This window comes from Numenius arquata, chromosome 3, assembly GCF_964106895.1.
Source record: "Numenius arquata chromosome 3, bNumArq3.hap1.1, whole genome shotgun sequence".
Classification (NCBI taxonomy): Eukaryota; Metazoa; Chordata; class Aves; order Charadriiformes; family Scolopacidae; genus Numenius; species Numenius arquata.
The window spans coordinates 76,169,211-76,195,216 of record NC_133578.1 but is presented as its reverse complement, the minus strand read 5'-3'; the positions used below and the strand labels follow the sequence as shown (position 1 = coordinate 76,195,216).

Genomic DNA, 26,006 nt, shown 5'->3' with positions numbered 1-26,006 from the left:
ATGCAGTCCTGAGTGATGTGCTCTGGGCAACCCTGCTTTAGCAGGGGAGTTGGACTAGGTGATCTCTAGAGGTCCCTTCCAACTCTGACAATTCCGTGATTCCTTGATTTGCCGGCAACCCATCGCTCCTGGGGACCACAACCGACCCCGTCCCTGCTGATGAAGCTTGACATGGAGACTTGCCATCACAGCAGGGATGCTCATGGTTCACATGCGCTGGGACTACCTGGTGGTCTCCTAAAAGCCGTCTTTTCAGAGCTTCTGAGTTGCTTGGCCAACAGGCTTTCACCGGAGCTCTGATTTTATAGAAACATAGAATAGTTTGGGTGGGAAGGGATCTTTAAAGGCCATCTAGTCCAACCCCCTGCCATAAATAAGAACATCTTCAACTAGACCGGGTTACTCAGAGTACCCCATCCAACCTGACATTGAATGTTTCCAAGGATGGGGAATCCACCACCTCTCTGAGCAACCTGGGCCAGGGTCTCACCACCCTCAGCATAAAACATTTCTTCCTTAGAACTAGTCTAAATCTCCCCTCTTTTGGCTGAAAGCCATTACCCCTCGTTTTATCCCCGTAAATTATCTGCGACGCTCATGCTGGCAGGGGCAGGTCTGGTTGACACACTCAGCCCGAGGAAGTGTCACTTCCTTGGGCAAAATCATTTTCCTCCCTCAGGCGGAGTCTGGTGTTTTTCACAGTGGCAGCTGCTTGATTTTTCTGTAGAAAATTCAACCGCGGGGACTTTTTCTTAGCCGACTCCTTCTTCTCGTTTGCGTTTCTCTAATCAAACTGAGAAGCTCCTCCATGCCCAGCTACCAGAGGGGGCTCTTTGAAGTGCAAGAAGTATTACTATAAAACCTCTCTTTTCGGTATTAGCGCAGGGAGGGATACGGGGAAGGCTAAGCCTTGAGCCATCCCAAATTTTCTTTATCTTGGCCGTAACTCCATCTTATTCCTTTTATGATTTAGATGAGATCTCAGGAAAAAATTATTTTCTGTGAGGGTGGTGAGACCCTGGGCCAGGTTGCCCAGAGAAGCTGTGGCTGCCCCATCCCTGGAGGTGTTCAAGGCCGGGTTGGATGGGGCTTGGAGCAACCTGGTCTGGTGGGAGATGTCCCTGCCCAGGGCCGGGGGTTGGACTAGATGATCTTGAAGGTCCCTTCCAACCCAAACCATTCTGTGATTCTATGATCCTATCATGACTGCTCCCAATTTTCTCTCCCCTTTGATTCAGAGAGAGCTGGTGGCAGCAGGACACACTCGTAGCGTTGGATAGGGAAGGACAGGATCGTGTACCTGTGCAGAATCTGGCCAGACTTGAGCAGAAGGACCATGGGGAAACGGCGATGCGATCGTCTCATGATGAGGGGCTGCCCAGGAGGCAAATGTGGGGGATGTTCATTAAAGCTGTAAATCAGTGAATGAATGAGCTGGTCAAAGGGTGCGGAAGAGGAAGAGGAGAAAGACTTGCATGATTTTGCTCCTTAGAGACATATCCCTTTTTTCTTCCATCTCGGTGAAATCTTTAAAGATGTCCTACATGGGGTTGGGCTTGCTGAGCCCCAGTGCCCCGCTCTGTACCTCCTGGTCACCAAACGCATCCTGCGCCGTGGATAAAACTCACTCCTGTTCTTATTAGAAGAATCAAACCTCAAACAGATTTACCCTGAAGGTTGGGCTTTAAGGTCTGGACATCAGCAAATTGCTTCTTAAGAGATGGTCCATTTTACACACTTGCGATGAGGAGGTGTGCCATGAAAGCATAGATTCATAGATTGGTCCGGGCCGGAAGGGACCTCCAAAGGTCATCTAGTCCGACCTCCCCGCAGTCAGCAGGGACACCCCCAACTAGACCAGGTTGCCCAGGGCCTCGTCGAGCTTCACCTTGAATATCTCAAGGGAAGGGGCCTCAACCACCTCCCTGGGCAACCTCTTCCAGTGCTCCACCACCCTCATGGTAAAGAACTTATTCCTAATGTCTAATTTAAATCTGCTTTTTTCCAGTTTAAAGCCATTACCCCTCGTCCTGTCACCGCAGGCCTTTGTAAACAGACCCTCCCCAGCCTTCCTGTAGGCCCCCCTCAGGTACTGGAAGGCCGCTATGAGGTCTCCCTGGAGCCTCCTTTTCTCCAAGCTGAACAACCCCAGCTCCCTCAGTCTGTCCTCGTAGCAGAGGTGCTCCAACCCCCTGATCATTTTCGTGGTCCTCCTCTGGACCCGCTCCATCAGGTTCGTGTCCTTTCTATATTGAGGGCTCCAGACCTGCACACAGTGCTCCAGGTGAGGTCTCACCAGAGCAGAGCAAAGTGGCAGAATCACCTCTCTGGATCTGCTGGCAACACTTCTTTTGATGCAGCCCAGGATGTGATTGGCCTTCTGGGCTGCGAGAGCACATTGCCTGCTCATGTCCAGCTTCTCATCCATCAGCACCCCCAAGTCCCTTTCCTCAGGGCTGCTTTCTAATACCTCATCCCCCAGGCTGTATTTATACTGAGGATTGTTTCTTCCCAGGTGCAGAATCCTGCACTTGCTTTTGTTGAATCTCATGAGGTTCAACTGGGCCCACCTCTCCAGCCTGTCCAGGTCCCTCTGAATGACATCCCATCCCTCTGGTGTATCGACAACACCGCACAGCTTGGTGTCATCTGCAAACTTGCTGATGGTGCATCTCGGCAGCTTCTCCCCCTTCTCTCGCTCGTGCAAGGGATAAAGCCATGTAAGATTTAAATTTATTTCCATCTTGCATTCAAATTATTTTGGGCTCAGATGGAGGACAAGGTGCTAGAAACGCCTGGTCTTAGCTACGGAAATGCTGGTTGCGTGTGTGAAGCTTTGCGTGGGGCTGGTTTTAGAGTTTTCAAGCCCTCTCTGGGCTTTCTCAGGTAGGATGTCACCATGGATGTGGGGGAGAAGAGGAGAGGAGTTTGCCAGGTGGAGGCATCAGCATCCTTTTTCCTGGTGCCAGAGCAGGCATACCGTGGAGAACCACCTGGGCATGGCTCCCTCACCTTCGTTTTGACCCAAATTGTGTTGGGTCTGTTTGCCAGGAGGTTTTAATGATATTTTAGGCATATCTGTAGGTGGTAGCCACGTATCCAGCTGTGGGTTCATGGTGTGGGAGCAAACCTCAGCTTTCCAGCTGATTTTCAGGGCTTACTGGCATGTCTGGGTGGCACTAGAGATCCACCAGTGGGGCAGTCCTTTCTCTGGGATGGGGGATTTGGGGCTTACCTTCTCCCATCGTTCAGAAATAGCTGATGGAGAGCTCTGCCTTTGATAGCTCTTTTATAGTTCACTGCAGCGGTAGGAAAATCAACTACAAAAGCAACTTCATTTCATTTATCTTTAATTTTGGCTCTGGTTGACAGATGTTTTCTGGGTGCTAGAGTTGCCTGCTTGATTTGGGTTGTTGTTTTTTTTTCCTGTAATGTGTAGCAGAAATCTTCAGTCAACAAACTGATTAGTAAGTAAAATCTTTCTTGAAAAAAAAACAAGGAATAGACTTGGTAATGAGCCTGCTTGTAGCATCACAAACGGTGGCCAGGCTGGATTTGAGCAGGTTGAGATCTGCCAGGGTAGACCTCGTTTGCTTTCCTGGGGACGTCGAGTCCTTGTGCATCTCCTCTGGGTGACGATGGCTTTGCTGCTGATGGTAAATGATAAATCTTGGTAATGGCGATGGGACCTTTTCGTTGAAAACGCTTCGTAGCAGAAAAAAAAATTAAAACTAATCAGGTTTTTTCCATGCCCAATCCTCCTCGCGTGTTGCTGCGGAAATCTTTGTGGGTTTCCAAGTTGCATCTTATTTACCGTACTCTTTAATGGCATAATGAGGGTTCTTATTGCTACTTTAATTTAACTGTAGTATCTTCAACAGCATTCAGAGGCTTGCATTAAAGATGTTGCTTATCAGGGTAAACTTGAACCGCTTAATAGCCTGGGCTAGTTGATAATAGTGCTGAGATAAATACCGGTCTGTGATTTTTCTCTCTTGCACTTCAATATCTTTGTAGAAAGAGGTACATCGCAAAACATGAAAATTAGGAAGTTCAGGGGACAAGCAGTCGCTGAATCACGGTTATAAAGTCGGGGAATAAACTGATGAGGCAAAGAGTTCTTGATTTCAACCTGAACTTCTGTACAGATGAACACAAAGAAGAGCAGATTTCATCTTTGCTTCCCGTGCTGGGATCTCCCTTCGGTCCCATCTGTTCTTCATTGTTGGATGATCTCTGCATCCTGCAAGCACTGGGTGACACCTTCCCTGAGCCACCTGGAAATTACGCCTGTGGTAGAGCCCCTGTCATCCCTGATACAGATGACACTGTAGGGGGTGGTGTCCAGAGGGTGTCTGCCTTGCTCCGTGGACGATGATTTGGGGTCGATACTCACCATTGATGGATTCCCAGTATGAAAGTGGCTCCATCACAGCTTTGGGGTGTGATGAATGAGATTGTGAGAGTCTCTGATGGAAATGGGGTTCCTCAACAAGGTAGAGCAGGGAATGACTGAATGCTGTAGACATGCCCATGCAGGGGTGAATGCTGGTCTTTGCTCTTTGGTTTGGAATTCACCTTCTGGATGTCCCCATCTAAAGTGTTATAATGCCTCAATGTCCAAGTAGAAACGAGTACCAAGTGATGTCCCTTAATGGTCTCTACTGGGACTATTAACTGTTTAGTATCTTCGTCAGTGACATAGGATTGAGTGCAACCTCATCTAGTTTGCAGATGACACCAAGCTGGGTGGTGCCGTTGATTCCGTTGAGGGAAGGGATACCATCCAGAGGGACCTGGGCAGGCTGGAGAAGTGGGGCCATGTGAACCTCAGGAAGCTCGACAAGGCTAATTGCAGGAAGCTCTAAGGTGGCAGAGAAGGGATGCGACGGAGAGCCCCATCCCTTAGGTCATTTCTATTCGGGATGAACCACACCGGGGGAATGGATGCTGCAGGGACAAGGCTTTTTCAGTCCCTCTTAAATATTATGTTCCCAGTGATTGCAGAAACTCTGTCCAATTCTTGCTCCACCTCCGGAGGTATGTTAGCTCAAATGCTGTTTAATTGCCCGCAAATACCAAGAGAGAGGGCTCACAGCTTTGCAGTAGAACCTGGAGAGCGTTTGGTAGATCCCAAATCCTATCAAGCATTTGGAGAAGGCCATCAGAAGTCAATGCTTCCCTACAAGCATTTTGCTAGGGCACCAAACTTTTTTTTGGGGGGCAGAAACCCATTTTGGAGCGAATTCCTTAAGATAATCGTGTTGGCTAAATTTCTCCATCGTTATTCCATGGCCTGGTTGATGTTTGGATGTATCGTCCTCCAGGTTTTAATGACAGGGAGCTGGGATATTTTTTTTTTTAAGGCTGCTTCCATCTGCACCCAATTATAAAAAAGCCATCAAAAAAAAAGCTATTTACTGGCTTGTCAGTTCGGAGCGGCATCAGAAAACTGCTCCGCCACCTCCAGCGATAGCTTCCCAACAGCCACTTAGTGCTGAGACGTGGTGGGTAAGAGGGACATTAAAACAGCCTGACATCAATCCAGCCGGTTAATCCCGCTGCTCGGCGATGGGGCCACCTGTAATAGCTCTGGGGAAGCTACGTGGCTGTGCGGAGGGCTTTAAAAAATAGAAAGCACTTGAGTTGAGGCCCTTGGATTTTGGGGATTAACTCGTGCTTTTAATGCTTCCCTTCCCCAGAAGGTCTGTTTGGTACTTTTATCACCATGGCGCTCTGGGTTTCCAGGCAGGAGCTGGGCTCCTGTCCATCGCAGTGGATGGAGAGATGGACATGGGTCCAAGGAGATGGGAAGATGCTCCAGCACTTGGCCATCTCTTGTCCTTCTGCTGGTCCCTTGTCACCTGCCGTCCCCTGGCGCTGGCAAAGGAGCGATTGAGCAGGGGGTGAGACAAGCCTGGAGATACTTGAGAAGTTCAACCTGGGCTAACTGCTGGTGGAGCGGAGCTGGGAATGCCGGGCTGGATGGGACCTCTCATCCCTACCCCGTAAGGTCAGTGGGTGGTTGTTGATCGGCCCAGTAACCCAGCTTTGCCTTCCTCCCGCCCTCCACCGCCTCCTGCCAAGCTCGTTCGTGGAAAATGTTAATTAACGTCATTCCCCTGGCTGAGCCGGGACCTTGAACCAGTTGCTGCCTCCTCCTTTGCCAGGTCCGTGCTAAAGAAGGCTGCGCCCTGCAAACCTCCTCGTCCCCCGTCTCGCTCCCTGTGTGCGTTGGGGACTGTTGGGCCATTTAAGGCTTTGTGGGTCATTAACAGCACCTTGAATTTCACCCAGGGCTGTCTTGGCAGCCAGGGAGGAGTCCCAGCCACGGGGGTTGCCAGCTGGGCACCCTCCCAGCACTGGGCACCACTGCTGGACTGGGCTGCGGGGGGGAACCCCGGAGCCAGAACACCAGGATGGAGACATCGGCAGGATGGGGACATCCTTGTCAGCACCCGAGATTTCTCCCCAGGGCTTTTTAGGGGTGCTCTGAGTTTTCTGTTGTCTCTTTTGGATGGGACCGGAGAGGTTTTTTTTCTCTTTTTATGGTCCAACCTGTGGGTTGGCGGGGCTCCCACGGGGGTATAATTAGCCACCCCGACAGGTGGAAGGGATCGGATGGCCCCCAGGCGCGGGATGGCACCCGGCACCCTGCAGCCCCCACTTGGCTTCATCCTGGTTAACACACGGCAAGCGGCAAACCTTATGGCAACCCAGCCCTGGCGTGTTTGGGATGCAGGGCAAGAGCAGAAGAGCTGCCGTAAATAAACAGGAGGGGCTTTTCCAGCCACCGAGGTGATCCCAACCTCACTATCCCAGCCCCGAAACAGCGGTGATGGACGGGGCATTACGGAAGAAGGGCCGAGCCCTGGGAGCAGCGTGGAAAAGCCATTAGAAACCCGAGCCGGGAACGCAACCCTGGGATTAGTCGGACATGGTTTGTTTTCTTTATTAAGTATCTTTTTGCCGTGGAGCCAATAAACGTGGTCTGGTACAATGATTGACTTCCAGGGTGGTGCCGGTGAGAGCACGGGGGAGGTGGCACATCCCGATACCCAGCCGGGACCATGGCACTGTCCCCCCGCCGGCGCCTAGGGATTTGTAACCCGTCCCTCAGGTGCCCTGCTGGGAAGAAACAGCCACGTTTCTCGGCTTTTCCCCAGAATAGCATCGTTCTTCGGCAAAACAGCATCACCACCGGCTGCGAGGGTGGTGCATCCAACTGCCTGAAAGGAAGTTGTAGGGAGGTTGGTGTCGGTCTCTTCTCCCAAGGAACAGGCGATAGGACAAGAGGAAACGGCCTCAAGTTGCGCTAGGGGAAGTTTAGGATGGATCTTAGGAAAAATTTCTTCACCGAAAGGGTTATCAAGCATTAGAAGGGGCTGCCCAGGGAAGTGGTGGAGTCACCATCCGTGGAGATATTGAAAAGATGGGTAGACGTGGTGCTGAGGGACATGGTTTAGTGGTGGTTGTGACAATCTGAGGTTTACGGTTGGACTCGATGATATAAAGGGTCTTTTCCAACCTTAATGATTCTATAATCCATGTGGCTTTTTAAGGCCAGGGCTCTATTTTCCTGCTCTTCCGCTTCCCAAGTCCAGTTTGTGCTGGAAACCGCTATTCAGGAGTTGATCTCACATCCTTGGGCAGAGGCTCTGAAGAGCTACTGCCCTGGCAGTGAAAGATGTCTTAGCCTATGACAGGGAAGTTGGACCAGATGATCTTGAAAGGTCCTTTCCAACCCAAACCATTCTATGATTCTGTGATTCTATGAAACATAGGATTTTGGAGTAACGGCAGAGCCTGAGTGTTGTTCAGAGATGACTCTACTTTCAGGTTGCCCATTGTAGACTTACTTGCCATTGAAGCTCCTTCAAATAGAGGGGGAAAGTCACAGGAACTGGGTTTTTTTAATGAATTTTCAGTGGAAAAGCGGTGCTGTCGCTGCACCGTCCGCCCCATCGAGCCGATGTCCATGTGCCCATCTGGATCCCCAGCCCTCCTGCTGCTCAGCGCCGTCCCCAACCTCCAGCAGATGAGCTCCTTGCTCTGCTGTTAACTTCAGTGACCAGCCCCAGGCATCAGAGCTGCTGAACCCTTTTGCCCTTTCAAGGAGAGAGCTCCCAGGGCTCAGCAGGGCTGCCGCTTAATCCCAAAGGTCATCATGAGGAGCGTCTCCCATGCCCCCAAAGTCAAGTTGCATTAAAAGGGCAAGAGCTCACCTACATCCCACCTCGTCAGGAAGATGCATTTTTATAAACAGGCGAGGATGATCATGCTGAAATCCTCATTGTGTGTCTTTTCCTGTAGATTTGTCCCCTTTTCCCCTAAACTTGTGCAAAAGGGGGTTCACTACCTCCTGAAAGGAGGTTGTAGAGAGGTGGGAGTCGGTCTCTTCTCCCAAGGAACAGGCGATAGGACAAGAGGAAGCGGCCTCAAGTTGTGCCAGGGGAGGTTTAGGATGGATATTAGGAAAAAAATTTCTTCATGAAAAGGCTTGTGAAGCCTTGGAAGAGGCTGCCCAGGGCAGTGGTGGAGTCACCACCCCTGGAGGTATTGAAAAGCCGGGCAGACGTGGTGCTGAGGGACATGAGTTAACAGTGGGTTTGTCAGTGTTGGGTTGCTGGTTGGACTCCATGATCTGAAAGGTCCCTTCCAATCTTGACAATTCTATGACTCTATGAAAATTTGAGCATCTGTGCTATCCTGTAGCCAGGAGGTTTGCAGCATGGGTGTCTGAGGGTGGAAGGACCCACATAGGGAAAAAACAGGCTCCGTCTTTGCTCATGGAGAAGGTGAACAGGCAAATGGGTCTTGGTTTTGTGGAGCCTTCATTGCGCCGTGTGTGTTGTGTTGGGTCTTGCCATGGGTGTCGTCATGGGGTGGTGCCAAGGTGGGCTCATCCTGAGGCGTAAGAGGGAGCATCCTGAGGGGGTCCCCCCAGGGAATCGTGGGGCCAAACAGGGCTCCAGTACCTTCTCCCACCCTGCATCCCTTGGGATATGCTGGGATGAACTCTGGGTCACTGGGTGTTGGGAACAGTTGGAGATTAGGGAGAGGCTGTTCTTTCTCTCTCCCCGCCCCAGCCGACATTCCCAGCCACACAGATAGAAATCCCACCTGAAGCTGTCTCTTCTGCCCTGTCTGCATCTCATCCCACCTTTCTTTCTACCAAAAAGGGCCATTTCCTGGCAGAAAGCCTTGTCTGGAGGAAGCTGTGGAGCACTGCTGACGTCTCCCACTGGCACAGCTGGTGGCTGCGGGGACGGCTGTGAGCGTTGCTGCTGGGAGCCACCAGAATTACAGGCTGGGAGCACAGAAGCAGTTTTAGGGGTGAATATCTTGATGCCGTCATTTTGCCAGCCCCATGCTGTGTCCACACTAAGCTTCCTTGGACAGGAGAGCATCAACCAAGCTCATTTCCAAGCCCTGAGCAGACCAGGTTGAGCTCCAACCCTCAGCCACCTTCATCAGGAAGGTGGTCCAGGCAGCGATCCTAAAATAAGTCCTAAAAGTGCTTCGTTCCTGCTCTTTCCTCCTCCTCCCCAAATCCCAAGCATGTCTGGGACAAGAAAACCCTGTGTTCTCTTCAAAACCAGCTTCTCAAGCCCACTTAACCTCTTTGGGACCATCCTTTTGGGATGTCCTCTTTGGGACATCACCAGCTTGGGAGTAGATCATTGTTGTTAAGACTTTGGCGGTTTGGGTCAATAAAATCAGGCTCTTGGAAAGCTGCGGGTGAGTGTAATGTCTCCCAGAGGATAATATTATTTTTAAATAGTATTTTGGCATGGAACAATGTTTTGATACAGAGAAGGAAGCACCTACACGTCCTTCTCTTCCTTTAACAATGTGTTGGTGCCACTTGAAGGAGCTCAGCTCTGAGAACGTGTCCTCCCTGCGGGGCTTTTGCTGCCTTTCCCAACGTTCTTCTCTTTTTCCCTCACAGTGCAAGAAGAAGCACACGCTGGTTTGCCCTGACTTTGCCAAGAAAGGTGTCTGCCCCAGAGGCGCCCGGTGCAAGCTCCTGCACCCTCAGAAGAAGCGCCACGCAAGAAAGGCAGAAGATGAGGACCGCAGCGACCCCCCCTCCAAGTGGAGACGGGTCTGGGAGGAGACAAGCAGGTAGGAAAGAGCAGAAGAAACCCACTTTGCTGCTCTTCAACAGTTCTCTTCCCATCCTGTTCTGGATGTTTCCTCTTCCAGATGCGTATCCATCTGCCTGAGGGTTTATTTTAAGATGTTGCTGATGTGGGTCACTGTGGTGCCTTCTTGGTAGAGCCACCATGGGCAATAGGGTTGGGGAGGGTCCATGCTCGAGAGGGAGGTCTCCAGACAGAGCTGATGGAGAAGAAAGAGAGGAAAACATCTTGCTACTCGATGCGTGCCATTGGAGTGTGTGTATCTTCACCCTTATGTGCTGCCCAGGGCTTTGGCACCTCCAGGTGTCTTGGGGGCTTTTGTAGACCTTCCTCTTGGGAAATGGAGAAGGCCTGATAGAGACCCCACCACCAAAAGTGGGTACATCTTATCTGTAGCTCCGTGGGAAACTGGAAACCATCATCCCTCTTCCTTTCTCTTCTTCAAATCCATGGCGGAGAGCAGAGCTGAGCCCTCAATGTGGCATGGAGGGACTCACCATCAGGATGGGACTCGCTGCCTGAAGAAGTAGAAATGGAGATGGACATGGCAATAAAATAGGCTTTGTAAAGCCTTTTGATGCTGCGTTGATTTCTTGGTTAATCCTTGGAAGCTCTCTGAGCTCTCTCTGGGCAAAGACGATGCTTTTGGGTGCTGGGATGGAGCCTGCAGGCTGAGGGACACGTTGGTCCTCATCCCCACAGGGACACAGATTTTCTTGAGCTTGGTGCATTCCTTGCCTTCTTCTGCCCTCACCCCTGAGCCCTGCCTGCGGAACGACTACATCCCGATGTAATTTAAATTATGGCCAAATTGAAATTTGGCTTTAAAAGCCAAAATCTAAAATTCCTGGTTAACGGGAGGAGAGAACGCTGGCTTGGATGCTCAGCTCTTCTGCAGGTCTTTGCAGCGGGACGTGGGGATGAAGGTGGGATGGAAATGTGGGGTCTTGGGAGTTGTGCTGGTCTGGTCCATGCTCTTGCCCGGTCCTGGGTCTCATCCCAGCCCTGCCTTATAAGGTAGCGAAGGGGGGACGAGCACTCAGACGGACTCTCCGAACTTATCCCCGGTGACATAAGAGCCTTGGAATGACACCCAGCTCACGTCCCCTGGTGTGAACGAGGTGTAAAATAGCTCCTTGGTCTTTTTAGGTAAGGAGACATGAGCTCAGGGCTGGGCGGCAGGAGGCACACACCCCTCACCACCATCCCTGGGGCTGGCTCCTGGCATCCTCTGCTGGGAAAGGGAGCCCTGTCTGAGCTTGGAAGCTGCTTGGGAGGTGTTTTTTTTTTAATCCCTTTATTGGCACCATCATCGGAGACGTCGGATGAGCTGAAGTGTCACGTTCGCTGGGCTGGGAGGAGGGTGGCAGGGCTGGGGCTGTGCCAGGGCCAGTGGGGCATCTTTGAGCCATCCCTGCTCCCTACGTCTCTCCTCTTCTCCAGCCGGCACCCAAAGGGGAGCCCAGCACCTCCAGGAGCATCCAAGAACTGGAAACCTGGCAGAGAAGCCCAGGGCAAGGGATCCAGCTGGGAAATAAGAAACTCTGGCTGAATTTGAGCTGGCTCCTGGGAAATTGGAGATACAGAGCATCCTGGGATGCAGCTGGGATGGAGCCCAGCTTCTTCCATTGCACGTGGTGTTGCCAAGAGGGATCGTTTGGGATCGTTTTATTTTTCCTTATTATTTTTTTCCTCCTGCAGGAATAATCCAGCTCAGGTCCACGATGACGGGGAAATGCCCGGACCTTCCAGCGCGGAGCAAGAAGTGAAGTTTTGGAAAGAGACGGAGACCTCGGCAACCAGCAGGCTGCAAAAGCTGCCGTCCTTCATCTCCCTCCAATCCTCACCCTGCCCCGGTGACCCGGGCTGCAAAGTGGAGAAGGATGAGGAAGAGTCAGAGGACGAGCCAGGTAGGAAGCGCTTGCTCTGCTTTTCGCTCACGTGTGCTCCGATTCACTGAGCGAGAGAGATATTCCCCTGCTGCTTTCCATGGGTTTTGGTGGGATCGGTGTTCCTCGTGAGTCACCAAACCAGTTAAGCTGGGAACTCAAAACTGGGATGGCAATGGGGACTTGCATCTCTGTGCACGCCCCCGGCTCTGCTTCCGAAACCACGCGGTAGGATTTTACCCCCATTGTTTGTCATCGGCTCCTTCTTCCTTATCCTATAAATTTTATGATGATGAATCCGGTCTCGTTCCTGTGACGGAGCCGCAGCGGTTCCCAGTAGGAAGGTGCTTCAGAGGGATGCAGGGATGTTGTGCCTCATCACTGGACCTGGAGAAGGACATCTGGACCTCTGGACCACCCCCCTCTGGACACGGTCCCCCATGACATCCTGCTCGCCAAACTGGAGAGATACGGATTTGATGGGTGGACGGTTCAGTGGATAAGGAATTGTCTGGATGGTCGCATCCAGAGGGTAGTACTCAATGGCTTTAAGTCCAGACGGAGAGCAGTGACAAGTGGTGTCCCTCAAGGGTCTGTGCTGGGACCAGTACTGTTCAACATTTTTATCAACGATATAGACAGAGGGATGGAGTTTGCGGACGACACCAAGCTGTGTGGTCTTGTTGATCCACCAGAGGGATGGGATGTCATCCAGAGGGACCTGGACATGCTGGAGAGCTGGGCTCAAGTAAAACTCATGAGGTTCAACAAAAGCAAGTGCAGAGTTATGCACCTGGGCCGGAAGAATCCTCGCTGTCAATACAGCCTGGGGGATGAGGTATTAGAAAGCAGCCCTGAGGAAAGGGACTTGGGGGTGCTGATGGACGAGAAGCTGGACATGAGCAGGCAATGTGCTCTCGCAGCCCAGAAGGCCAATCACATCCTGGGCTGCATCAGGAGATGTGTTGCCAGCAGATCCAGAGAGGTGATTCTGCCACTTTGCTCTGGTGAGACCTCACCTGGAGCGCTGTGTGCAGGTCTGGAGCCCTCAATATAAGAAGGACATGGACCTGATGGAGCGGGTCCAGAGGAGGGCCACGAAAATGATCAGGGGGTTGGAGCACCTCTCCTATGAGGACAGGCTGAGGGAGCTGGGGTTGTTCAGCCTGGAGAAAAGGAGGCTCCGGGGAGACCTCATAGCGTCCTCCCAGTACCTGAGGGGGGCCTACAGGAAGGCTGGGGAGGGTCTGTTTACAAAGGCCTGCAGTGACAGGACGAGGGGTAATGGCTTTAAACCGGAAAAAAAGCAGATTTAGATTAGACATTAGGAATAAGTTCTTTACCATGAGGGTGGTGGAACACTGGAAGAGGTTGCCCAGGGAGGTGGTTGAGGCCCCTTCCCTGGAGACATTCAAGGTGAAGCTCGACGAGGCCCTGGGCAACCTGGTCTAGTTGGGGGTGTCCCTGTGGACTGCAGGGGGGGGTCGGACTAGATGACCTCTGAAGGTCCCTTCTGGCCCAGATGATTCTATGATTCTATGATCCATCACACACGTTTCCCGATGTGAAATAGCTTCGAAGCTTTGAAATAAAAACATCCCTGGTAAGAAGTGGGACGGGGTGTTTGCAAGTTGGAAGGAAGAGCTTCTTTGCTTTTTTTTATTAAAAAGTGGGGGAAGAGGCTTTGGAAATCAGTAAAATTTTTGGAAAATGGAGTTTTAGGACAAGCAAAACTTCTTACAAACTCCGACACGTACGAGGAAACAGCTTCTGCCTCGCCTTTTTTTTGAATTTTGGAAAAGTTCGGGGAAATGTTTTAACTGTTTGAAACGGAACTGACTGTGGGGAAACCTGTGGGGAAAAGGAGAAAATTGTTGAAGCAACGAGAAGAAACGTCTTTGTTTTCTCTGCAAAGCAGCTCGTGGTGGAGATTCACTCCATTTCTGCTTCTCCCAACATTTTCCTTGGTTCCTCCTCTCCTAATTCAGCTCCTATACTGGAAAATCCCTTAATCACCAGCAGCTCCGAGGGAAGAGACAGGACTTTGGGGTGCTCCAGGGATGCGTCCATAGGAGAAGAGGTGATGGAGATGGTGAGGCAGAGATTGTGCCTGGTCCTTCCCAGCCCTGGATGGGAGGTTTTTGGCCAGATGATGCTTCACGTTTTCCTTTTCGTCTCCCGTCCTTCGCTGGAGGGATGTGTAGCAGCCGCATCTCCTAAGCACCACCATAGAAAGGGGGGACAGCATCCGGCTCAGAAATCAAAATATTTTGGGGCAATAAGGATGCAATCTGCTCGGCTGGTGGCAAATGTGGTTCAGTATGATCCGAAAAGCTGGAACATCTCTCCCCGTCTTCCATCCCGTGCCTCCTCTGAGCGATCACGCAGCCGGAGCGGGATCCCACTGGGAGAAGGGATGAATTCAGGCGCCGAAAGACGGGCTGGGGCTGGTTTGTAAGTGGGTGCCAAGGATCTGCGAGGCTTTGCCTGGCTCGGCCATGGAAGCGCTGTGAGCCAGGGAGGGCTGAGATGCCTCAACGCTGTCGGAAAGAAAATTCCCAGGATTAACAACATATTCCTGAAGTCACAGGCGAGCGCTTGCACTGTCGAACCGTGGCGCGGTGGAGACGTCGAGGGACCGTTCCGGCTGGGAAAGCTCCTCTCCGCGAGGTGGGATGAAGCGCTCGGCTTCCCTTTTCCAGGGATTTCTTCCCCTTTGAGTGCCTCCCTCCTTCCCTCTCCTTGGCCCTCATTCAACTCCCTTTTGATCTTGGCGGCAGGGCCGGGGGGAGCATTCCCAAAGCTTAATCGGGGTTTTTCATCTCCGCGATGAAGACGGAGCAATTAATCCGCGGACAAGAAAGCTGTCGAAACGCCTTGGATTGCACTCGGCAGCCTGGAACAACCCAGTCGAGAGGGCAGAGGCATCATCCTGGCAGCGAGGGCATCCTTTTCCTCTTAACTCTTAACTCCAGTTTCCACCTTCAGGGGAGGATGATTTCCAGGCGTTTTGGGTGGGAGGATGAGGAGAAGGAGCTGGTTCAGTCCAGGGGTGTTGGAGGAAGGCTGTGGGGAGCTGGTGGGTATGGAGTTGGGCTGCACATCCCTCCATGCTCCTTTGCCTGGGGAGCACGTGGCATCAGGAAAGGGGATGCTGGAGGATCTGTAAGGATCTGAAAGGAAAACTGGGCAGGAATTGCATATGGATGTAAAATCATCTGATGATGAAGCAGTTTCCATGCCAAGGGGATTCAGCGGTCGTGTGTGGTGAAGTCTGGGGGGGTAAAAATTCTCTTTGGTGCCTGGGTTTGCCCGTGCTCAGTGCTGGGATAATTAAAGTCTCATCTCAACACACAAACGAAGGGACTTGGAGGCACAGCAGCAGCCAGGGACCCCCATAACCTCACGGGAGAAAAGGAGCTTGGACCACTAACAAGTTGTCATCTCTGGAGGGCACAGGATGAGGCCACTGATGCTGCTAAAGGACCAAATGCTTCATGGTGGCCAGATTACCAGGACTGGTGCTTATGAGCTTGAGGTGCTGCTTTGGGCGGAGATGGTGGTCAGGATGGGTCCTTGCGTAGCTCTAGGTGGTAGCTGGGGTCTGTGATGGGGTTTGGGGGGTCTGCAGACGTCCCTGCTGAAGCCTTTGTACCAAGAATAATATTCGTTTTCTGCTTGTAAAGCCTGAAGGTGACACAAAAATTGGTGGGGTAGTAAATAAGGAGGAGGACAGGTTATTATTACGGAGTGATGTGAATTGCTTGGTTAAACGGCCACAATTTGAGAAAATGCCCTTTTAATACTGGCAAAGGCAGGAGGAACGAAGAAAAACACTGGCTTCATGTGCGGGAGAGATGGAGACGGGGTTTGGAGATGACCTTTAAAGACCAGCGTGGGCAACAGCATCAGCTTGAGGGGTCTCAGTGGGGGTCTGCTGCCTCTGGCCTTGGGATATAGAAGAAGGGGGCTGGAAAGAAGTTATGTAGTCTTCACGTGTGACGTTGAATCCGCTGCTGTCCTCCCATGAGGAGGGTTCCCAAGCTGCAAGAGGAGCCTTGTAACTTGGGGTCGGAGGAGTAATTTGAGGGTCCCGGTGCTTTCTGGGCATCCTCCGAAAAGTCATCCGTGTGGCACAGGGAGAGCAAATGGCTTCCAGTCGAGCATCCCAGTTAGGAAGGGTGGGCTTGGTGGCATCCCATCCTTCACCTCCTGGTGTTCTCCAGCCAGGAGGGCAGAGCCAGAGGGACGGCAGGCTCTCCTACCCCTCCGGCACCCGTTTCCAGGTAATGGGCTTTTCCATATTTCACCTTCCAGTTAAATAGCCTGCGCTGGAGCCTAACTGGCCTCCCCGCGCTAATTGTAAGCAAGCGCACCAATGCAAACCATTCCAATCGAGTGCTAATTTAATTAGAAAGCACCCATTTTAGTTAATTTGTTCGAGAAGATCACTGAAAACTCCTGGAGAGAACAGATGTTCCCCTCTCCCCCGATGAACATTCAGAGGTTTGTAAATGGCTCCACTCAGCCTTGTTTAGGAGAGAAAAGAGGATTTTATAGCTGCAAACGACCCTTTCTGTAAACATTTTACAGCTCTCTGCACGTTTGAGTGACGATAAACCCCTCGCAACTCGGCGGGCTGCAAATTTGCGACCATACGGCTATCATTTTATTGTCATATTTCACGGTCGTAACGTTAATGGAAGATGCTCGCTACAGTCTTTTTTAACGGCTCCGCTGAGCACGCTCAAACGCTTTGGCTTTGGAGGAATTGGTGGAGGTGCAGCGCTTCTGGGTTTGTTTACAGCTTTCGCTTCTGGAGGAATAACTTTGGAAATGCAAATCCTCCTCCCTTCTCCGCCGGGCTGGACCCGTGCTTGAGAACCTCCCGCAACGGGACACGCGTGGATGGACAACCCCTTGGCACCAGGTCCTGCACCAAAGGTCCTGTGGGGTCACCATCACCTGCAGCATCTCCTTTGAGGTTGTTTCTGATGCTAGCTCTTTGATCCAAAACTTATTTTGGCAGCCAGGTGAGGCACCCAGCCCTTTTGATCGGTGTGAGCCTGTGGCAGAAGATGCCCTGAAGCCTTCCAGAGAACCTCTGCTTAGTTGGGGATGGAGAGGTCTGACACAAGGGTCCGGGGATAGCAGGAGCCAGCATCCGTTGTCAGCTTTGACCCTGACAGGACTTAGTCCAGCTTCTCCTCTTGGTAGGGTCATGGAGGACATGTTTTATGGATAAAATACAGGGAACTGGTTTCTCTGTGTGGTCACAAACATCTGGTCTAAATGATCTTTAAGGTCCCTTCCAACCCAAACCATTCTATGATTCTATGATCTCGTCATATATACTGTGCTCCAACCCCAACCATCTTGGTGGCCACCACTGAACTCGCTCGAATATGGCCATGTCCTTCTGTTCTGGGGAGGCCGCAGAGCTCCAGGTGCAGTCTCACAAGTGTTGGATATTTTCACAGCGCTACCCAATTAGCTTGATCCTGAAAAGCGCTGCTAATGAAGCATTTAGTGCAGACCTCAGTGCTGAACTCAGACTTCTTCATGAGAGATCTGAAGCCTTTTGTTTGTCCAGAGGAACAATTTTTTATGTAGTTTTTTTACATTGATCCATCATCCCTTGTGCACCTCCATAGAGAGTTTGGCTCCAACGTCAACCACCTTTTGGTAACTGAAGACAGAGATTATTTGAGCAGAGCTAAAGGTAGTTGAAGACAGCAATTTCCCATTAGTCTTCTCTTCTCCAGACAGAAACCTCCCAGTTCCGTCTCTTCCATCCCAATTACCTTCAGGAGGCATCTGAGCCACCTTGGATTTATCTGAGGATCTGGGGTCCTGGCTGGTGGGGAGCAGAGGTCTTGAACTTCCTGGCGGGGTTTGTTGCCTCTTTTTGGAAAGGACCTTGGCCATGCTGAAGTCATGGGACAATGGCTGCACCTGCAGCTGGTCCAGCTCCGTGGCTGTTAATTTGGGTGGGACCACATCTGTGGCCTCACCTTCAGGTGGGGCCACCTCCATGGCTGCTGGATCTCCCATGACTTGGCTGAGGGGAGCTGTTCTGTCCCACACAGTCTTCTTAGCGTTTCTGCTCTTCTGTATATTCCTCCTCCAGGTTCCCTCAATTGACTTGTTGTTGACCGCACCCCCTTTCTGAGCAGGGTCCTAGTGGGTCTCTCCCACTACTGGTTGCGGTATTATGACCAACTGTTGTCAGGCCTCTCTTGGAGTCACTGGAATGAACCTCTCTTCCCCAAAGTCTGACCTAGGTGCCGGAGAAGCTCTTTCCTGGGTCTCCTCTTTTGAGGAACCTATTGAAGGTCTTGATGCATCACCATGATGGTTGCAGATCATCTTGGATCTTCAGTCACGGTCATTTTAGCGTCTGCAGGCAAGAGCAGCAACTGAAATCTTTATGCAGGAATAGGGATTTTAGCAGGAGAGTGGTGTTTGACCTCCGTGTGCCTCAGTTTCCCCATTTGACATACTCTCCTAATTAGCAAGACCTCTGGAGCTTTATTGTTGGTTTGGAGGTGGTTTGGGGAGCTGCAGGTAGGAGGTAGCAGGAGTAGGTGCAGGCACTTTGATGGTGAGAGCTCATGGGAGTTACAGGACCTCCCAGATCCTCAGCAGATGATACAAAGGGGACAAGGACACTAAGGAGAGGCAGGACAGCAGGACACCAAACCCTGAAGTCTCCAGGGAAAGGAAAAGGGAGTTAGGAGGATGGTTGATGTGCCTTGTCCTTAAATCAGCCTTCCCGTCACTGCCTTTCCCTGAGGTCTTCTGCTCTCATAGGATAATTTATCTGGAGTGGGAAATCTCCATCTTCCTTCCTGATGGTACCCGTGAACCCTCCCTTTCTCATGGTTTATCAACCAAGAGGGCTCTGGGGAAGTGTGGACCTTGGTGGTACCTTCTTGGTTCTTCTCCTGGCACTTGGCAGATCTTTCTTGTCATGGAGAGAATGATCCCCATATCTGGCCATGGAGGTGGCCCCACCTGAAGGAGAGGCCATGGATGCAGTCCCACCTAAAGAAGAAGCCGTGGCAGGTGGTGATGAGATGCTCCCATGGACACTCTCATCTTGCCTTTGCTGTGTTTTCCTGCTGCAGGTGGATGTCTCCCTCACCAGCCCCCAAATGACGCATGCTTCGTCGGGAGACTTTAATTAGAGAGCATCATAACTCTTTCATAACCGAATTAACAAACCTCTAATAGAATTGCTTTTTCTAATGCAAAAATCCATCAAGCTGCAGGTAGTGGGGCTTCACCCATCCCTTCAACAGGACAGCGCGTATCAGTCTAATTGGTTTCCCGTTAACGGGCCGGATCTGCTCGGGTCGTTAGCAATTGCATCTTCTCCTCCTGAATCAGCAGGTCCTTACAGGTTTGAGGGCTGTTTGGTGGGGGTCCCTGGGGTGAGGAACGTTTAGGTTGCTCTCATCCACCCTGGGTACTGGTTTCAGGCATCCTCTTCTTGGTCATGGGTGCTTCTATCCCAACCCAGAGGGACAGACAGGCTGGTACTCAGGCTGGTGGACCTCACCATGGGGGGACTCCCTGGTGGATCTTGCCCATCCCTCGGCAGTGATGCCTCATATCTGGCAGCCCTTGCCTCCATCCCTCCATCCTTCCATCTCTGTCACCTACTGAAGCTCTAATCCTGCTGCAGGACACCATCACGCTTGAGGTCCTGCATTCCCCATCAGGCTTTGGGGTGTTGCAGATAACAGGGATGTTGTTGAAGGTTGGGGTTGGATCTCCTTGTGTCTTGGTGGCTCTGAGAAGGTCCAAAAGTCAGAAACTTCACTGCCATTTAATTTCCTTCTTGCAAAGTGGCCAATTTAGTTGAAACTTCCAGTAAACCCGATGAGCGCTGTGACTTTTTCTAATTGGGCTCTCGCTCTGAATCAAAATCATCGTTTCTTATCCCACAAAAGGCCATCAGAAATACTCTGATTTACTTTCTGCCTGGACCAAGCCACCTGCACGTTTCCAATCCTCTTCCCTTATCGATTTGCAGGCGACTTCCAGACCTGCCAAGTCTCACTCCTTTGCCAGGACTGAAATCTGCTGCATCCATATTAATTTTCTACTCTATTTTTTTTCTTTTTTTTTTGCGTCTTGTTCGCCTCTGACGGAGGGTCTGGAGACCTTTCAGACTTTGCTCGGGATTTCTGAAGACCCCTTTCCTTCAGACCACTGCCACTGGGAAGCCCTGTTTCCCCCCCCCTCTCCCCCCCCCCCCCCCCCAAGTTATTTAGTGACCTGAAAACTGGAGATAAAAGAGCCCTCCAAGATAATGAAATCGTATCTTCTTCAGGATAAGCTTCAGCTCACCAGTGAAGGACAGATGTGGTGGTCACTGTACGTCTTCATGGTCAAGTTACCATGTACTGCCAGACCACAAAGCATCTCTGCTGTGCCCTCAACCCAACAAAGATCCTCTCCCACCTCGGCAGCTCGTGGCTGGTTTTCTGGTTGCTTTTTTCCTCCAAAAAAGAAGGAATTAAGGAGAAAAGACATGGGAAGGATGTCCCAGCACAGATGTCCTGCTCTGGAAGCGTGGCAGGAGATGTGCAGTGGCAAGTCATCTCCCCCGGTGCTTCCCTGCTTCAAACATCCCAGTTAGGAAGCAAGAAAACATCTGAGCATTTCTCCTTCTGGATAAAGCTCCTGACAGCCCAGCCTTGATGTTTCCCTCACGTAAGGGGCAGAAGGTCTGGGTGAGCTTTTGGGGCAGGTTGTGTCACCGGGTGGATTTAGTGCAGGATCGACCTGAGGAGATCCAGCCACCCCGGCTGCTTTGTCCACGTAAAAAAGCGTTTGTGGAAAATTCTGGAGCTTGACCCTTCCCGCTGGCCTTTCCATCCCTCCTTTTGTCCTTTGGCTTTATTAAAAAATCACAATTATTTTAATTTATTTACAAAAAGGCATCTCCCAGCCTAAATTTCTCTGGGATCTGACTCAGCTGAACGCTCTCGCTGCAAAAGAAAAGCCATTTCCGAAGCAAATTCAGACTCCGTGCTCCCCCAAAGTGGCCGGAAAGGGGTTAAGGTTTATTTTTCCTTTGGGAATTGGGGGGAAAAAAATATGTGGGGGGCTTGGGGAGTTTCTCTATTAAACATTGAGCATCCGTCAGGGAAATGCTGGGATGCGTCTCGGTGCTCTGAGCCGTCGGGTGGGAAAGTTGCATCCCCTTTGCTGTATTAATAATGGGAGCGTTAGAACTCCTGCTAATTGCAGCCACCTCATTAGGCCACTTTTCTTTGGGAAATAAGATTTATTTTCTTTATTTGGGGGTGTTTCACACAGAGCCGGCTCTCGGGGAGGAGCGGGGCAGCTGCGGGTACCGTGCCCCCAGCAAAGCCCCTTCCCACAGTCCGGCTGGATGGAGGAGAGGATAATTCCCCCTCCGGCAGCATCGGGAGAGCGATGGACCAAACATCCCATCGGGCTGGAAGTTGGTCAGGAAGGGAAAACACCAATACCTTCCTTCCCTCTGGGAAGGCTTTTTATAGCCAGATGTGGAGTTTGGAAAGCTGCAAGGCAGCTGTTTTTCCCTTCACCTCCTCCCTTTGGAGCTCGGGCACCTTCCATAGGGATGTGGGACATCTCCAGCCACTTTCTCGCTCCCCAGTTGCCTCCCAGCGAGGAGAGAAAAGCAAATTTTTAAAGCCTCAGCGTTCAGGAGCAGTGGGGCAGGGAGAGGATTTGGGGTCAAGGACCAGACCCACCTCCGTTTATTTACCCCCCATCCGAGGGGATTCCCCACCTTTAAATCCCTTTAAATACCCCCGTCCCTCCGTCCCCGTCTCGGCATCCGGATGAAACGAATTCTGGTTTAACTTTCCCGTCGGGTGCAGCTGGAGCCGCTCGATTCGGCAGCGTCTGGGGGAAGGCCGGGTTTTATTGAAAAATATAATGGTGCCACCTGAAGCGTGATTTACTGCACTGTCCACTCCTCGGACTTGATAATATATTTCTATTAGATTTCCTTCTTTCCCCTCCCTTCTCCTCGCCAAGAGTGGCAAGTTTCTCCGTCTGCCTGACACCTTCTTAGGCTTAGGCAAAATAAATGTTGATTTTCATCAGGAGGAAAGAGGGCTGGAAGTCCTAATTCTCCAGCGAGGCTGACAAGCTCAGCAAAAGCCGCCCCGGCTGTCGCTGGAGAACTCGCCATCCAACCCCGGTTCTTCTCTTTGGAAGCAGTTCAATCATCGTAATGAAAAAGGGGTTTTTTAGCCCGGCTTTCGCTAACTAGAAATTATATACCTGGTTCCTGGAAGATGGATTGCGTGGCAGAGAAATGCAGAGAAGACAGAGAAGGAAAAGGGGGGAGGGTGGGGGTGGGGGGGGGGGACGAGGGGAGGATGGAGAGAGTGAAGGCGCTCGAGATGCGACCCAAGATTGATCACGCCATTTGCAGGATCTCCCATGCACAAAAGCGGAAAATATATTTTCCTTTGCCGGGGTGGGTTAAGCGACACCCCTCCGTTTTCTCCAGGGCTTTTGGGGCAGCCTGTCCCCGGCTGCTCCCCACGGGCGGTGAAGCATCTACTGCTCCATCCTTTCCAGGGGCAGCATCTCCCTCCATCCGAGGTGAGAAACCGGACCGGTCTCATCCTTTTCCAACCTATTTTGGATTTATTTCATTTTTTACCCTCCTCCGTCCCCATTGTGGATGCTCCGAAAGCATCTCGACTCCGTGCAACCCCATACCGAAGTCAGGGAGCTAATTACGGTAGATTTAAAAATCACCTTTTTTTTTTTTTTTTCTTTTTTCCTCCCTCCAAAAAAAAAAAAAAAGAAATCTATATTTCTACTTCTGTAATCATATTTGCTTTGAATTGCAAAGCGTGGCTTTCGTGCTGCTGCACAGATATTAGCTAATGAAGTTTCCTCGGGGGGGAATTGAGCCGTTTCTACCGTTCTTGTTGGACCGGGCCCGTGGTCTTTGGTGGGGCAGGAATGAGGAGATGCTCATTTTGAGCCCTTGGGGTCGATGGACCTTAATTACGGCAATAGGGGGGCCGGATTTGGAAATCCCAGGCTGGAAAAACCCATCTGGCTCAATGCGAAAGGGGATATTTGGGGTCCATCGGAAAATTCAGGGGGCGGTCAGAAACCGAGCGGGGTGTGATGGGCGTCTGTTCGGCGTTGTCCTTCCCCGAAGCTGAATTGGGCTGCATCGCCGGTGACTAATAGCCGAGTCCGTCATGGCTGCCGTGCAGCCCTCTGATGTATGGGTGTTATATTAAGGGTGGAAAGGTGCTAAATGAGCCCTCTTTATTTTACATAAATTAGCTCAAAAGCTATGTATCACTGCCACGGCGGCTTAGACTCCCAGCAAGTTTGTTTACCCAAGTTTAAAAGGAAAGAAAAACTCTTGGTGGCTCCCTGTGGTTGGATGTTGCTTGAAGTCCTCGCCCTTCCTGCCTCTCCTACCCCAAAACCTTCTCCTTTGGGCTTTCATCACTGCTGGAAGGTGCCTATGGTCCCACCACCACGTTGGGCATCATGGTTTGGGAAATGTGGAGCGTTGACACTGGGTTTTTGAAGAAATGTGGGCAAGTTGCATACTGCTCATCCAGAAGATTTGCATCTTGGTGGGGTTTGGGTTGGATTCCCTCCAGCTCCTCCATGGTCTCCTCCACCTCCTGTAATCCCAAGTGAGAGGGGACTTTTCCCACTAAACCTCATTGCTCAACGAGCTGTGGGTCCCTTCGTCTGGGAAACGTCCTCCTTTTCCCATCCGTATTCATCTCAGTGTCTTCTCCTTGGCCAAGTGGCCACCATGCTCATGTCCACCCTTGGTGTGGCAGGGAAAACCCTGTAACCACCTCTCCACACCCTTCAGGGAAAGAAAATAGGAGAAACTCTGCAGAAAGGTATGTCCAGTGTTGCAGTTGAAATGGAGAAGGACTTCACGCCTTCCTCGTTGGTCCATGGGATGTGCCTGGACTTGTCCTGCAAAGAAGTCACCTCCCAGAGGCACTTCACAGAGTTTTGGCTTTGTACGAACATCTGGGACCCTCTCTGGGTGAGGCACAGAGCTCTATCAAGCAGAAGTCATTGCCTGGAACATCTTGGGGGGATGTTGAGGGTAGCTGAAACCCAATAAACCTTTTACCCTGAAAATTTTTGCGTCCTTTGGTGTGGCCAAGCTGCTGAAAAGCGTCATCTGAGACCTGGGACATGGGATCAGGCCAGCATCTCCTCAATGGCAGCAACTGCTCCAAGAACCTTGCCCATCACATTGGGCTTGCCCAGGTTGACTCCCCAAACCCCATCTCATCCTACCCCGTGGCTTTCCAGGCAGCAGTGATTTATCAAAGGCTTTTTATCACGGGGCAGTGAAATCCCATCAGCCACCTCCATCCTGGCTGTGGCCAAGGGGGACATCGGCTCTTGGCTCTCAAAGAGACGCGTCCTCACCCCAAAGGGACAAACTCTGCACCAAAAGGCTGGGGAGAGGACCAGAGGAAAGCAAGACCAGACTGGGCATCATGTTGGGGACACACTTGTCCCCACCAGCAGGCTGGCAGGGTGGTGGAGGAGCCACAACCATCACTGCAGGCTTCAGGATGAGACACGGGATGCAATTAGGTGATCCCGTTTATTTTTCTCTGTTTGCTCGCTAATTGTTCCTTCTCGTTGGTGATACCGTGACCTCTGGGGCCACTTTTACTCCCTTTTCTCACTGTTGAAGCTCAAAACACCGGGGCTGCAGGACCAGCAGAGGAGCTCAGGATGCTCCTGTGCCCACATCCCAAGGGTTTTCTGGCAACATAAGCCAACTTTGATGACTTTCTCCTCTTTTTTCCCTTTCTGCCCCCAGGCAGCACCAAATGGAGGAGGACTTTGCCACCAGCATCCTCACGGGACTCCGAAAACACCCGTCTGGAGGAGGGTGGCAGAGGTGAGACTGGTGGGTGCTGTCAGGGTTGGGTGCTGCTGGGGCAGAGGACCACCCACATCCTCTGTGCCCATGCCCATCTCCAGTGGGTTACCCTCTTGTTTTAAAACAAGAGGAAATCATAGAATCATGGAATGGTTTGGGTTGGAAGGGACCTTAAAGACCATCCGGTTCCAAACCCCTGCCCTGGGCAGGGGACACCTCCCACCAGACCAGGTTGCTCCAAACCCTGTCCAACCTGGTCTTGAACATCTCCAGGGATGGGGCAGCCACAGCTTCTCTGGGTGACCTGAGCAAGTGTCCCACCACCCTCATAGTGAAAAATTTCCTAATATCTCATCTCAGTCTCCCCTCTCTCAGTGTAAAACCGTTCCCCCTTGTCCTATGGCTCCCCTCCCTGATAGAGTCCCTCCCCAGCTTTCCTGGAGCCCCCTTAGGTACCAGGGGAGGTTTAGGATGGATATTAGGACAAATTTCTTCACCAAAAGGGTTGTCAAGCCTTGGAAGAGGCTGCCCAGGGAAGTGGTGGAGTCGCCATCCCTGGAGGGATTTAAAAGCTGGGCAGATGTGGTGCTGAGGGACATGGGTCAGTGGTGGGTTTGTCAGTGTTGGGTTGATGGTTGGACTCGATGGTCTTGAAGGTCCCTTCCGACCTCGACAATTCTATGATTCTATGATTCTAACCCTCTGTGGCCAGTCAAGGAGAAGCCCGGGGGTCTCCAGATGTGTGTCACCCACCTCCCACCGTCACCTTTTCCTTTTCTCCCTCCAGGAAAACGGCTGCAGATCAAGCCCCGTCTATGAAGAAGACCCAACCCCGTGGCAGCTCAGGAACCTCAGAGCCGGGCACGACCTGGCACCTACCTCAGGACACCGTGGCCAGACGCCAGCACCCCCTTTCTCATCTTGCTTTTCCCGGGACATCGTTTTGGCAAGGGAGCCGGGTGGCAGAGTGGGGAAGTGCCACCCGTTCCCGCAGGGCAGCGTTTTCGTTTGAAATGTTTTAATTTGCCAATAAAATATCTTTTCAGCTGG

General features: G+C 51.5%; 1 protein-coding gene across 1 annotated transcript in view; it reads left to right on the top strand.

Moving 5' to 3' along the window:
• The window catches only part of ZC3H3 (zinc finger CCCH-type containing 3), a 179,759-nt gene extending 153,753 nt beyond the window's left edge, over window positions 1-26,006 (top strand). The window contains exons 10-13 of the mRNA XM_074145314.1: window positions 9,953-10,128; window positions 11,847-12,055; window positions 24,894-24,974; window positions 25,744-26,006. Coding sequence (XP_074001415.1) covers window positions 9,953-10,128; window positions 11,847-12,055; window positions 24,894-24,974; window positions 25,744-25,775 — 498 coding nt within the window. The 3' untranslated portion in view covers window positions 25,776-26,006. The remainder of the gene's footprint in view (window positions 1-9,952; window positions 10,129-11,846; window positions 12,056-24,893; window positions 24,975-25,743) is intronic.